The sequence below is a fragment of the Mauremys mutica genome, chromosome 1 (assembly GCF_020497125.1).
Source record: "Mauremys mutica isolate MM-2020 ecotype Southern chromosome 1, ASM2049712v1, whole genome shotgun sequence".
Taxonomy (NCBI): Eukaryota; Metazoa; Chordata; order Testudines; family Geoemydidae; genus Mauremys; species Mauremys mutica.
This window is the reverse complement of record NC_059072.1, coordinates 328338524-328352011: the sequence shown is the minus strand read 5'-3', so window position 1 is coordinate 328352011 and position 13488 is coordinate 328338524. Positions and strand designations below refer to the sequence as shown.

The 13488-nt window shown below is 43.5% G+C and overlaps 1 protein-coding gene across 1 annotated transcript; it reads right to left on the bottom strand.

Annotated features, from left to right (window-relative positions):
- Positions 1-6446: 6446 nt before the first annotated feature.
- Positions 6447-10786, bottom strand: LOC123371252 (vitelline membrane outer layer protein 1-like). The gene is made up of 3 exons (XM_045018626.1): positions 10557-10786; positions 8371-8462; positions 6447-6820 (listed from the first exon to the last, which is right to left on the bottom strand). The coding sequence occupies exons 1-3, from the start codon at positions 10734-10736 to the stop codon at positions 6526-6528; spliced, it is 567 nt and encodes a 188-aa protein (XP_044874561.1). The 5' UTR covers positions 10737-10786; the 3' UTR covers positions 6447-6525.
- Between the last annotated feature and the right edge of the window lie 2702 nt (positions 10787-13488).

Here is a 13488-nt window from a genome sequence, read left to right as displayed (position 1 = left end):
AATATTTATTTCATTTTAAACCTGCTGCATATTAATTTTATTTAGTATCCCTAGATCTTGTGTTATACGAAAAAGTAAATAACACGTTCCTATTTACTTTCTCGATACTAGTCATGATTTTATGGATCTCTATCGTACTCCCTCCTTGGTCATCTCTTTTCCAAGCTGAAAAGTCCCAACCTTATTAATCTTTTCTCATGTGAAGTTGTTCCAGACCCTGGTCATTTTTGGTTTTTTTCCTGTGCCTTTTCTGATTCCAATACATTTTACTGAAGATGTGGGCATACCATGGATTTATATGAAGATAGAAAGGGAATAGATAATAAAAGAGGAAATACTTTCCTAATGATTCCCAACATTATGTTAGCTTTTTGATGGCTGCTGCACATTGGGTGGATGTTTTCAGAAAACTATCCACAATGATTCCAAGATTTCTTTCTTGGATGGTGGCAACTGGTTTGAACCCCATTATTTTGTATAACTGGATTATGTTTTCCAATGTTTTATTTTGCATGTATCAACATTGATTTTCATCTGCCAGTTTCTTGCCCAGTCATCCAGTTTCATAAAATCCCTTTGTAACTTTTTGCAGCCTGTTTTAAGCTTAGCTATCTTGAGTATTTTTTTATCATCTGCAAATATTGCCATCTCACTATTTGCCCCTTTTTTCCAGATCATTTATAAATATGTTTAACAGTACTGGTCCCAGTACAGACCCCAGAACACCACTATTTACCTTTCTCTATTCTAAAGACTGACCACATTAAAGGAGGTTGTTCAAAAACCTCCTTTAATGACATCTTAATCAGGGACAGTTCCTCAGATTAACTCTGATCACCCAGTGGCCTCACTGATTATTTAGCAGGCTTCCTGCTTTTAATGTACGTTTTAAAAAATGTAAATTAGTAGTTATTTGAACCAGGTGCATAGAAAAATAAAACAAACCTACCAATAAAAGGACTCAATTACCCTATTTCAACCCTTAACAGACCAAAGAAATAGAAGAAAAAAGTCCCAAACCTGAATGTAGCCTCCGGGGTTAACTCTCCAAGGGAGGGGAATGTTCCAAAAGAGTTTTCAAAAAGTCTAAATTCCAGTATTGGTGTAGATAATGGTACAGAGTCGATCAAAGTCCCAGCCAAAGTAAACCTTACTGCGAAAAGCTACTTGGAACCAATCCCTAAGTAACCTGTCGGAGAAAAACTCAGTTCTCACTTTTTGTTTGGGTGCAGCAGAGTCAGATACTTTATTATTTCTCAAGCAATTGCAATTGGGGGAGGGAGTGCCCTAGGACACAGGGTCGCCCCAGTCCCGGACAGGTCTCTCAACAGGTAAACAATGACAGCCAGCATTTATACTTTTGTTACAGACAATAATAAGCAACAGCTGCATTTTGTTCATACATAGGTCATCCTGATATCTTGTTTTTCTCACTTAAGAGACTCCAATCTACATTTCGTATTATCTACACATTATCTACACAAGGTCAAAACAACTTCTCACACAGTTCTTTTCCACTCGCCTCACACAATCCTCGCTTCTACAAATCTCACGTTATTAGGGTTACAGTTAGCCTAACTCTTGCTAACAGAGACTGTCATGCATTAAGATCCCCTACAAATTCCTGTCAGTTCTTTCTCTACTTCCACAGACCCTTCTGCCCCTCTGAGTTGGCAGCAACAAGGGCTGGGTTCAGTATCCAGGGCTTCAGTTTCAATAACACAATGCAAAACCGGCTCGAGCCCCCACCCAGTGACCTGGGACAATTACATACCACCACCCCCCCGGGCGCCTCTAGGAGGCAATACTTCCCCTCCCGCAAGCACGGAGTCTGAGTGTAGCAAAATCCTTTTAATAAAGGAGGGAAACAATGTGGCATCATATTGGGGAAACACCACAAACAGGATTCATAACATAAACCATGAGCAAAAGACCCACCAAGTAAGTTTTGGCAGTGTCCTTTTCCCCTTAAGGTCTTAAGTCCAATCACCCCAAAGTCCAACAACTCAAAAGTCTCTGTCCCTGACCAGAGTTCAAAAATTTATCTGCAGAGTTTTATCCCCCCAAGCCTGGGTGGAAATGAGGAAGGGCACACAGGGTGTTAAGGGAAACCTTACATGGTTCGAGGCTGACTGCCCCGCCTCTCCGTGGAGTTCTGCTGCAGCCTTCACCACGAATGGCTCCACTCCACCAGCTGCTCCATTCCTCCAGCTGACCCACGAGCCACTCCAGCCGTCCCCGCAAACTGCTCTGCTCACTGTTCCGTGGGCTCCACTCTGCCAGCTGCTAAGCAATGTATCTTCAGGCTCCCTCACTAGTTAACACAGCACTCAGCTCAGTAAGTTTAGCTCTTTTAGTGATTTCAGCTTGTAGCAGGGGAGCCCCAGTGCTGGTGCACCATTGGCTCAAAGTGAACTCAGCTCAACAGCCTCTAGCTAGACTTCTAATGGAATCAAAATTAGCTCTGCTATTCAACAGTGGAGAGAGAACACAGTGCAATTGGTGCCCGCAGGCCCTCAAAAGGGGGCCCATACTACCAGATACACATACCAGTCCCAAATCTCTCTCAATTCACTGGGTTTTGGAACCCATATCCCTTGTCTAGCAAGTGCTCCTTAGTTGATGGTGAGACCCTCTGTTTTAAAACAGTTTCATAGTCCCTCATTCACATAATCAGGGTAACAATAACAGAGAAATTGGGGATCCCACAGCTGTCAAAGTGACCATTTTGGGCTGCTGTGGACTTATGCTAGGCGGGAGGGTGTGCCTATGCAAACAAGATCAGGCCCCGAAATTCTTTTCCACACTTGCCATAATTCACCACCAGATGTCAGGGTAGAGCTCATCCTGACTCTGCTTATACCTACAAAAGTACAATCGGCACACACTCGGGAGCAAGGGGAAAAAATGGATTTAAAAAATTGGATACTCTGTATTGGAACTAAGTGAACTCTTGGGGAAAAGTGTTTTTAAAAAGTGTTAAGCAAATAAAAAATATCAGTTCAGAATTGTCCTGGAGAAAAAAGTGTGTATAAAAGCCCAGGGAATCTTCGGAGAACAATGAAAAAATATCTTGAAATAAAGTCAGAGAGGTCATTGGCTAAACACACTTAATTGGGCATTGAGTTATTACTCCTATATTAATCAATTGTTCCAAAATACCTAGAAGGTGCAAGTGCATGCATGTACCATACACCAGTACACCCTTGTCCTTTCCGGTATAGTTAATGGAGAGGTACAAGAAGCGGTAGTATATGCAAGTGCCTGGGGAAATGAAACAGGGTACTATGAAATAGTGCCTGAAGGGAATGGACTATGTTGAATACCCGGAGAGGGATGAAAACAAATAATAGGAGCCCAAAGAAAATGGGGCACCTTAATTAAGAAAACTTGGGTAATATAACAATAGAACAATCAACCAGATGTGTAATAATTGTAAAAAAAAATGCACTTGCTCAAAAATATAAAATTATTGAAAAAGCTGTAGAGAATATAAGATCTAAAATGTGTTCCTGGTATGATGTTATATGTCAAATAACAGAATGGAATGGAATTAAATGGGCAATGGGCACAGCAAAGAACACCATGTGACTAAAATAGTGGGAGTCACTTTCCTGAATGGGTGCTCAGAGAGACAGTTATTAAGATTGGGCCCCTAATGAAGAGGAACTCGGTTAGTCTGGAGTTCCTTGTGAAAGTGCTGAAGAGGATTGGTCACAGCCCTTGAAAGAAACCCAGTGCCAAAGCATATTATGTAATGTTAAAAATGCTTCTCTGGATCTCAGGCTCCATTTAATACAACAAAAGATTTTGTTCAAAATGTATTGGACACCACAGGGATTGCCCAAGATAAAGGCCTTATTCTCTGATGTTTGTTGGCACTGTAACAAAGAAAAAGGAACCCTGATCCATATGTTGTGGGACTGTCCAGGATCAGGTAGCTGTGGAAAGAGGTGGATAGAAAACAATGCTTTGCTTCAGCAGTCAAACCTCAGCTGAAAATTGCATCCAAAGATATTTACCTGCTAATTTACCTGTAGTTTAACTACACCAGAAAAGCTTTGGCTCTTAAAGGCTACGATGATTCTTTTTGGGGTGGTGTGGAATTGGTGTGGCCATACTGAATGAATGGTGAGAACATGGCTTGACATGACTGAACTGCGAAAAAGGATTCTGGGAGCAAAATCCTTCTCTTAGCATCAGGCAGATGGCAGAGGTGAAACTGACTGGCTCCGTGCTGCATGTATGATCAATACTGATCTTTGAGTCAGCTAATATGTCCACTTGAAAATAGACAATACGTGTAGAACTGCCTTAGTGGAGAATGGGCTGACCAGGACATCTCAACCCTGTTGAAGGACATCACACAGGGGGCTGAAGTGAATGATTGATAAGGGAGTGAATGTGGGGTAATGTTCACTTGGCACCACTTTGCAGTCTCCTCCTAAAGTATTAAGTAAAAATTAGTAGCCACTTGCCCACGGGGCATGCTTTTAAGACTTGACTCCTTTGAGGAAAGAGAGTATAAAAATCAAGGAAATTAAATTACTGTTGGGGGGATTTCTTGATTGACGCTTGAAGATGCTGCTAGAGAGAGTAGCCAAAACTCTGCTCTGTGGGCTTGAGTAGGACTGTGAACCAGAGGGGTTTCCAGGAAGCCAAGGCCTTGCCTCGAGGGAATCTGAGACAGACCAGAGGGCTGAGGAGACCAGACCTGGAGTTCTTTAACGTCTAACATACGAGTTATGTGCTTAATGTAACCCTATACCGCTTGTGTAACTCCTTCTCAAATAAACTGCGGTGTAAGCAAGTTAATTACTGTGGACCTTTTCCACTGGTATGACAGTAATCTGCTCCCCTGGGAGCCATTAAAGATCCATTCAGGGGTAGTAGCCCCCTGGTGCCAACAATTATCTAGTGCATAATTTTTACAAAAATGGTTGGGTAGGCTTACGCCCAAAAGAGAGCAGTGGCATTTGGACTTGGCTGAGTAGCAGCCAAAGAAAGAATAGCTTATTGCCACTGTTAGTGTATAAGCTTGCTTGTCAGCCTGAGATAGAATTTTGGGTTTGATTTTTTGATACTCTTATATCTTATACTAAAGTGTGAACAAAGGACAAAAACACTGTGTGTGTTGCTTCTACCTGGCCACATGGGTTTGTTAGTATAATGGGAAGACATAAGGGATAGAACTAAAGGGTTACAGGGTATGGTGGGAGTGTAATATATGAGCACACACTGAAAGCTGCCTGGCTTCTTTCTCAAGCCAATGTCAAGCAACCACTTAGGAGGGGCAAAAGGGAATGGGGGGTAGGGGAAGGGGAGAGGCACTAAAAGCCAAAGAAAAGGCTGGTCGTGGCCAGAACACAACCTCACTCCTTACCCCTCCCGTGGGATACAAAAGAGGTGGGATGAAGACCCCAGACTCATGACCCTCCAAAACAGAACATGACCATAAGTTGTAAGGAGTGTAAGTAGGGGTGTGCACTACAAGTATATTTGGGCCTACTAAGGGGGTGGAGAATGGGGAACAGGGACACAAGCAAGGCTCTGAGGAGTCAGAGCTGGGAAGGGGGACATGGTGTAAATGCTCTGCAGTGTCACAGCTGGGAAACGGACTCTGCCGGTGTGTAGAACTATGGATATGTGAGCTTGGAATTAACCCGAATAAGTATAGCATTGCCTGCACGTCAGACTTCTGGTCTTCTGCTTTCTGTCTGAATGAAAAGAACCAGGGGAGGGGGGGTGAAGGAAAACTTCTCCAACAGCCACAGAGATCAATTATGTGAAGTTGAAGAAATTTGGATCCTGTTTCTAGATACATTTGGATAAAAATGTTGAGATAGCTCAAATAATGCCATGCTTCCATTCAACCTTACCCCTCTGCTTTTTCACTCACCCCCAGTTCCCTCCCTCCCTCTATTCATGTATGCCTTCTATTACTGTATTAGTGTTCCTCATATCCTAACAAGTTATGTCTATGTAGCATTGCCTGGATTTGTTGTATCTCATCTTGCAACTTTGACAAGTTGTAAAATTGTGTAATTGCATAATTTTATTGGAGATCCTGTGAAGCATGCCATATTTGGAAACACACACAGCTGTAAATCATTTACCTTTTTGAATCTTTCATTGTCTACTTCTTTACAAAAATCAGTCACACACACAAGATTTGACCCCAGTCGTTTCTTGGTTCTCTGGACAACAAATTTTAAAATTTTTAGAATAAAATTACTTGGTTCCCAACATCTTGAAAAACCCCTTTCTACCCACTATGGCCATGCCTCCCTTCTCCATCCTTATCTGCGACATTATCTCTCCCCCTTCCATGCTCCTACCTGTCTCCTCTCCTCCTGGCTCACCTCAGAATCCAGCCTACCCCTGTAGATGTAGAGATGGCACATGATCACATGTCTGATTGGGTCAATAAGACAGACACCTTCCTGTTCAAAAGCAGAGCTAAACTTTAATGTTGTTTAATGGGCAGGTGCTGGTGTTGGGGGTTGGGCAGGGATGGGTGCTTGTTTAGTTGCAGCAGAAGAACTTCACATCATTGAGTGCTGTGTCATCCCCATGGCCCTGGGATTCCTCCACCTTCGTCTGGATCCCACAAATGCCCCCAGAGCTGCAGCCGTTGCTCCATGGGCTAAAATCACCCCAGGAATGTGAGGTGCCCATCAACGTGGTCCCATCTAGGCATCTGAACTGGATGTTGTTGGCCGCCGTGTCATCACCCCATCCCTGGGACGGTTCCACTCTCAGTGAGAAGGAGATCAGGTTGCTGTCGGTGCACCATTGGACCCCAGTCCAATCGCCCCACCTGCCAGAGAAGAAAATAATTACCTGAAACTTACTCAGGATCTGCTACTCACCACTGGGCACCAGTCATCCTAGCTACTGTGCGCCAATCCTAGTGTTCATAGAACACACAGCAGTGACCTGAAAACAGGCCTGGAAGGACCTGGGGTATTTTGTTTTCTTTTTCTTGGGTAGTGTTTTTTCTTGCTTGTATTTAACCTTAGAAATCTCAGAAGTGGCAAGCCTGGTCTTCCCTGGTTTTGCTGGAGGACTCCCTGGGGGACGCAGGAGATGAGCCTTGAGTGATAATTTGGGGAAATGTGTGTAGAACTTATCAGGTCTGGTTGATATTACTGAGTTATGATGAAATGTTACTATGAAAAACTGCTGTATCATAACTGTCTCTCTGTATGTGCATCCACCACTGCTGAGAGGACACGCATCAAATATTCTCCAGACTGAAGACAATGGGGAGCTACTTAATGTTAATGACAATGCTTTGACCTTGCCAAAGATATGCAAAAGAGTAACTGCATTCCAATGCAAAAAATACTTCCTCCTCTGTCTGAGGGGAGGGGTTTTTTGAGCTGTGGAAAGTTACCAAACACAGAACAAAAAAATCATCAAGTGACCAGGACTCAGGAGCTATTTAAAGACGGGGAAAGAGTCAGACAGGAAGAGGAAGCAATGGGCAGGAGAGAGCAAGATCAGAGAAGCTGGGGAAGGGAACTCCATGAGGGAGAAGTCCTCTGATATGTGATAAACGCTGAACCCAAGTAAAACAAGGAGGGAGGACAGGATGGGATGATAGATGAAAATGGTTTGTTCGAACTAGGAGGTACGAGGGTCAGGGTTGATAACTAACCACATCAGAAGGATAATACGTAACTTGTTTGTATCAGTGTGTGAAAGAGGGGTCACAGAGGGGCTGTCTGTCTGGCCTAGGGGGAAACGGAAAGTCATGCCACCTACTGAGCTGATCCGTTGTCATGGGAATACATGTATTAGTGTTCCTGTAGAGTCTATGGGATACTAGTACCATGCTTTGTTGACAGTAAACCTGGCCAAGTGCCTTCACCACTGAACCGAGTCTTTGGTCTTCTTGGGCAGTTTGATCGAGGTCTGCTGTACCAGCTACCTGGCCAGAGCCGGTGCAACTCACAGCCACGAACTGACAACAATGTCAATGGCAAAATCCCACTCATTCCAGTAGGGCCAGGATTTCACCCAAAGAATATGAAAGGATGTAGCGAAAAATTCCTTTTCCCACCCGCCAATTGCTGTAGATTACACACTGGACTCTGGGGTTGGTATCGTTTCACTGGTTCTCTCCAGTCCTTCACAGCAACTTCCAGAGCACACAAGATCTGAATTTTAACATGAAATGGCCAGCTGTGTCCATCATAAAGAAGAAGAAACAGCCAATGCCCTATTTTAATTTTCCTTTGCAGATTACCTCCAAACAGAGGGAATAGTCAGAGAAGAGACCCTGTGCAAATGGCACTGTTCATGGTTATTCTCTCTGCACTTGCAGAGCAGGAGGGATGGGAGAGAAACCAAAGAGCTACTCACGGCCCCACCGTGGACTCGATGACGGAGCCGTCAGTGCAGTACAGGCGAATGCCATTCAAAGCCGTGTCGTCATGCCATTGTTCAGCCTCCACCTAGGAGAGGGGTACAGGAGATGGTGGCACAGGTACAAATTGGGAGGAGAAGGATTAGGAATCCCACCCTCAAGCCAATAAACCAGGGATTGGCAACCTTCAGCACACGGCCCCTCAGGGGAAGCCACTGGTCAGGGAGGCTGGTTTGTTTACCTGCAGCGTCCATAGGTTCAGCTAATCGCAGCTCCCACTGGCCACGGTTCACTGTCCCAGGCTAATGGGGGCTGCAGGAAGCAGCGTCCAGCACATCCCTTGGCCCATGCCATTTCCCGCTGCCCCCATTGTCCTGGAATGGTGAACTGCAGGAAAACAAACCGCCCTGACCCGCCAGCGGCTTTCCCTAAAGGGGTGCGTGCCAAAGGTTGCTGATCCCTGAAATAAACCCACTCAAATACCTTTATCAAATTAACTGCATTTTTTAAAAGAAAGGAAAATGTCCAGCAATGCAGGTCTCTCTCGCTCTCTCACGCACATGGTGTGTGTCTCTGTCTCTGTCTGCCATGCTGTATCTCCTCCCTCTATTTGTGCTGCCTTGCAGAGTGTGAGACTATATTAACATCGTGTTAACCCTTGAGGGCTCAGCCGAGTGCTAGTTCATCATTTAGCAGTAAAAACAATGAGAAGTCCTTGTGGCACCTTAGAGACTAACAAATTTATTTGGCCATAAGCTTTCATGGGCTAAAACTCACTTCATCAGATGTGTTCTAGCCCACGAAAGCTTATGCCCAAATAAATTTGTTAGTTTCTAAGGTGCCACAAGGACTTCTCATTGTTTTTGCTGATACAGGCTACCACTCTGAAACCTGCCATTTAGCAGTAAGGCATTCCCTTTGAAATATCCCACCCTCTTCCACCCTTTGATTCCACCACCTCAACCATGCTTCACAATCATTGTATGTGTATATATATAGATATACATAGATATATAGATATACACACACACACACAGTCCTTTGTCTGGCAAAAAAAAATGTCACTGGAACTTAACCCCCCTATTTATATTAATTCTTATGGGGAAATTGGATTCACTTAACATTGTTTCACTTAAAATAGCATTTTTCAGGAACATAACTACAACATTAAGTGAGGAGTTACTGTTATGCCCCTTTATGTTTTCCACCTCTTTGACATCCACTCTGTCAGGCAGAGACCCTGGATCCCAGTTGGGAAGAGTGAGCAGGCTGCTTCTACCCATAACCCCCACACCGGATTTCCACTCCTGCAGCAACACACATTCACAGCAGTTAGAGAGGGGAGATATCCAGGCTGGATTTAACTGCAGTGGTGATGGGACTCCCACTCATTCCCTTACTCCACAGACTAACAGTTCCTTCTCTGGCAGGGAAACCTGAGGCCTAGTATACATTAGAATAGTTTTGCTGTTCTAGCCTTACTCGCAATGTCCTCCTTGTGTAGCCGTAACTGTAGTAGCAAAAAAATACTTTTGCTGGTATAGCTTATTCCAGTTTGGTGTGCAAAATACAGTGTCCTGGCAACAGCACTTTGGGCACATCTACTAGGACTTTTGCCAGACTAGAAATATTTTTAAAAAATGAAAATAAATCACATCCTTAACAGGCATAGCTCTGCTGGCAAAACTTTCTAGTGGAGGCCTCCCTCAGAATGAGTTTCAAGTCAAACTTCCTTCACTCATTTTATTCCCTTCCTCCTACTCCCCACCCCCTTTCATGTTAACACCTTATAGACAACAGTCACATCCCCACCTCTTACTCGTGGCTCACCCAAGCCAGACAGATTTAGCTCTTTTAGTATCGCCTCCTAACTCTGCCCCTGCACCCCCTGGCCCTCTCTGCTTTGACAGATGTTTCTGGCTGAACCCAAAGCAAAGTCCCATTAACCCAATTGTGTTCTCATCTCCTTTCTGCCCCAGCTCTGGGGTCACAGATATTTCCTGCTCCACATCCTTTAATAAACTCAGTGGCCCTGTATGCCAATGGCTGACCAGAGTCTAAGGAAGAGAGGATTTTAAAAAACCCAGAAACAGCCTTGAGTCAAGAGAAGTTTTTGCTGAGAGCCTGGGTGATGAGTGGCCAGGAAGCTGAGGCAGTGGCAAGGAGCTGGGAAGAATTTTACCTTCAGTTCAAATCCATTTGCGAATCCACGGGGGCAAAACTCCTGTTCCCCCCATTCACCCCATTGGCCTCCATTGGATACAGTGATGGTTTCGGTGTACCTACGTAGGCCACGTGCCCCTGCATCTTGGAAGCAGCAGCAGAGGAGCAGGCAGAGCCCTGCATGGATGAGAGGCTGCATGGTGAAATATCAGCTCTGGATCTACCCAGGGAGAAGCTTGTGAGTGACTAGCAGCCCCAGCACCACGGAGCTTTATACCCAGGAAAGCTGGGCTGGGTTTCCTTTCTGGCCTGGTGCCAAATCAGTTTGGGAGCAATCACTCAACGCCGTGTCCCTGCGCCTAGACACTGACCCAACCACCCCTTGCACACAAAGGGCTCATCATTCCCCAGTGAGACAATTCTCAGAAATAAATGCACTGTATGTACTAACCAATAAGGCCTGGTTAGAGTCCTTTGCTCTTTGTTTGCTTATATTTTTGCAGGTTAACCTATAAATTTATGGAAGCAAGAAGTATGCCGTGAGGTTTGCTTCATTTTGCTGCTTCTTGACTTGTTTGCTATGAGATTACTGGACCTGTTTGTGCCATAGGACCCTATCCAAAGAATAAACCAGAGGATTGTTAAATTACTCAGATTTTAATACAATGAGCACCCTTATTAGGGGCACAATTCTAAGAACGTAAGAATGACCCTGCTGGGTCAGACTAAGGGTCCACCTAGCCCACCCAGTATTCTGTTTTCTGATAGTGGCCAATGCCCGGTGCTTCAAAGAGAATAAACAGAACAGGCAATAATCAAATGATCCAATTTTTGTTCCCCTTTCCCAACTTCTGGCAAACAGAGGTTAGGGACACCATCCCATTCCATCCTGGCTAATAGCCATTAGGACCTATCCTCCATTAATTTATTTGGTTCTTTCTTTTTTTTTTTTAAAATTGTTACAGTCTTGGCCTTTACAACGTCCTTCAGAAAGAAGTACCACAGGTTAACTGTGAAGAAAATATTTCCTTTCATTTTAAACCTGCTGCATATTAATTTTATTTAGTATCCCTAGCTCTTGTGTTATATGAAAAAGTAAATAACACGTTCCTATTTACTTTCTCGATACTAGTCATGATTTTATGGACCTCTATCGTACTCCCTCCTTGGTCATCTCTTTTCCAAGCTTATTAATCTTTTCTCATGTGAAATTGTTCCAGACCCTGGTCATTTTTGGTTTTTTTCCTGTGCCTTTTCTGATTCCAATACATTTTACTGAAGATGTGGGCATACCATGGATTTATATGAAGATAGAAAGGGAATAGATAATAAAAGAGGAAATACTTTCCTAATGATTCCCAACATTATGTTAGCTTTTTGATGGCTGCTGCACATTGGGTGGATGTTTTCAGAAAACTATCCACAATGATTCCAAGATTTCTTTCTTGGATGGTGGCAACTGGTTTGAACCCCATTATTTTGTATAACTGGATTATGTTTTCCAATGTGTTTTATTTTGCATGTATCAACATTGATTTTCATCTGCCAGTTTCTTGCCCAGTCATCCAGTTTTGTAAAATCCCTTTGTAACTTTTTGCACCCTGTTTTAAGCTTAGCTATCTTGAGTATTTTTTATCATCTGCAAATATTGCCATCTCACTATTTGCCCCTTTTTTCCAGATCATTTATAAATATGTTTAACAGTACTGGTCCCAGTACAGACCCTAGAACACCACTATTTACCTTTCTCTATTCTAAAGACTGACCATTTATTTGTTCCAAAACCTCCTTTAATGACATCTTAATCAGGGACAGTTCCTCAGATTAACTCTGATCACCCAGTGGCCTCACTGATTATTTAGCAGGCTTCCTGCTTTTAATGTACATTTTAAAAAATAGTAAATTAGTAGTTATTGAACCAGGTGCATAGAAAAATAAAACAAACCTGCCAATAAAAGTACTCAATTACCCTGTTTCAACCCTTAACAGACCAAAGAAATAGAAGAAAAAAGTCCCAAACCTGAATGTAGCCTCCGGGGTTAACTCTCCAAGGGAGGGGAAAGTTCCAAAAGAGTTTTCAAAAAGTCTAAATTCCAGTATTGGTGTAGATAATGGTACAGAGTCGATCGAAGTCCCAGCCAAAGTAAACCTTACTGTGAAAAGCTACTTGGAACCAATCCCTAAGTAACCTGTCGGAGAAAAACTCAGTTCTCACTTTTTGTTTGGGTGCAGCAGAGTCAGATACTTTATTATTTCTTAAGCAATTGCAATTGAGGGAGGGAGTGCCCTAGGACACAGGGTCGCCCCAGTCCCGGACAGGTCTCTCAACAGGTAAACAATGACAGCAAGCGTTTATACTTTTGTTACAGACAATAATAAGCAACAGCTGCATTTTGTTCATACATAGGTCATCCTGATATCTTGTTTTTCTCACTTAAGAGACTCCAGTCTATATTTCATATTATCTACACATTATCTACACAAGGTCAAAACAACTTCTCACACAGTTCTTTTCCACTCGCCTCACACAATCCTCACTTCTACAAATCTCACGTTATTAGGGTTACAGTTAGCCTAACTCTTGCTAACAGAGACTGTCATGCATTAAGATCCCCTACAAATTCCTGTCAGTTCTTTCTCTACTTCCACAGACCCTTCTGCCCCTCTGAGTTGGCAGCAACAAGGGCTGGGTTCAGTATCCAGGGCTTCAGTTTCAATAACACAATGCAAAACCGGCTCAAGCCCCCACCCAGTGACCTGGGACAATTACATACCACCACTCCCTCCCGGGCGCCTCTAGGAGGCAATACTTCCCCTCCCGCAAGCACGGAGTCTGAGTGTAGCAAAATCCTTTTAATAAAGGAGGGAAACAATGTGGCATCATATTGGGGAAACACCACAAACAGGATTCATAACATAAACCATGAGCAAAAGACCCACCAAGTAAGTTT

Bases quoted from the DNA above. Each gene is read 5' to 3' on its own strand.
- LOC123371252 (XM_045018626.1), bottom strand. From the start codon at position 10,736: ATGCAGCCTCTCATCCATGCAGGGCTCTGCCTGCTCCTCTGCTGCTGC. The intron at 8,463-10,556 runs GTAAAATTCTTC...CCCCTCTCCTAG, and splicing joins CAAATGGATTTGAACTGAAG to GTGGAGGCTGAACAATGGCA. The intron at 6,821-8,370 runs GTGAGTAGCTCT...CTTCTCTGGCAG, and splicing joins ATCGAGTCCACGGTGGGGCC to GTGGGGCGATTGGACTGGGG.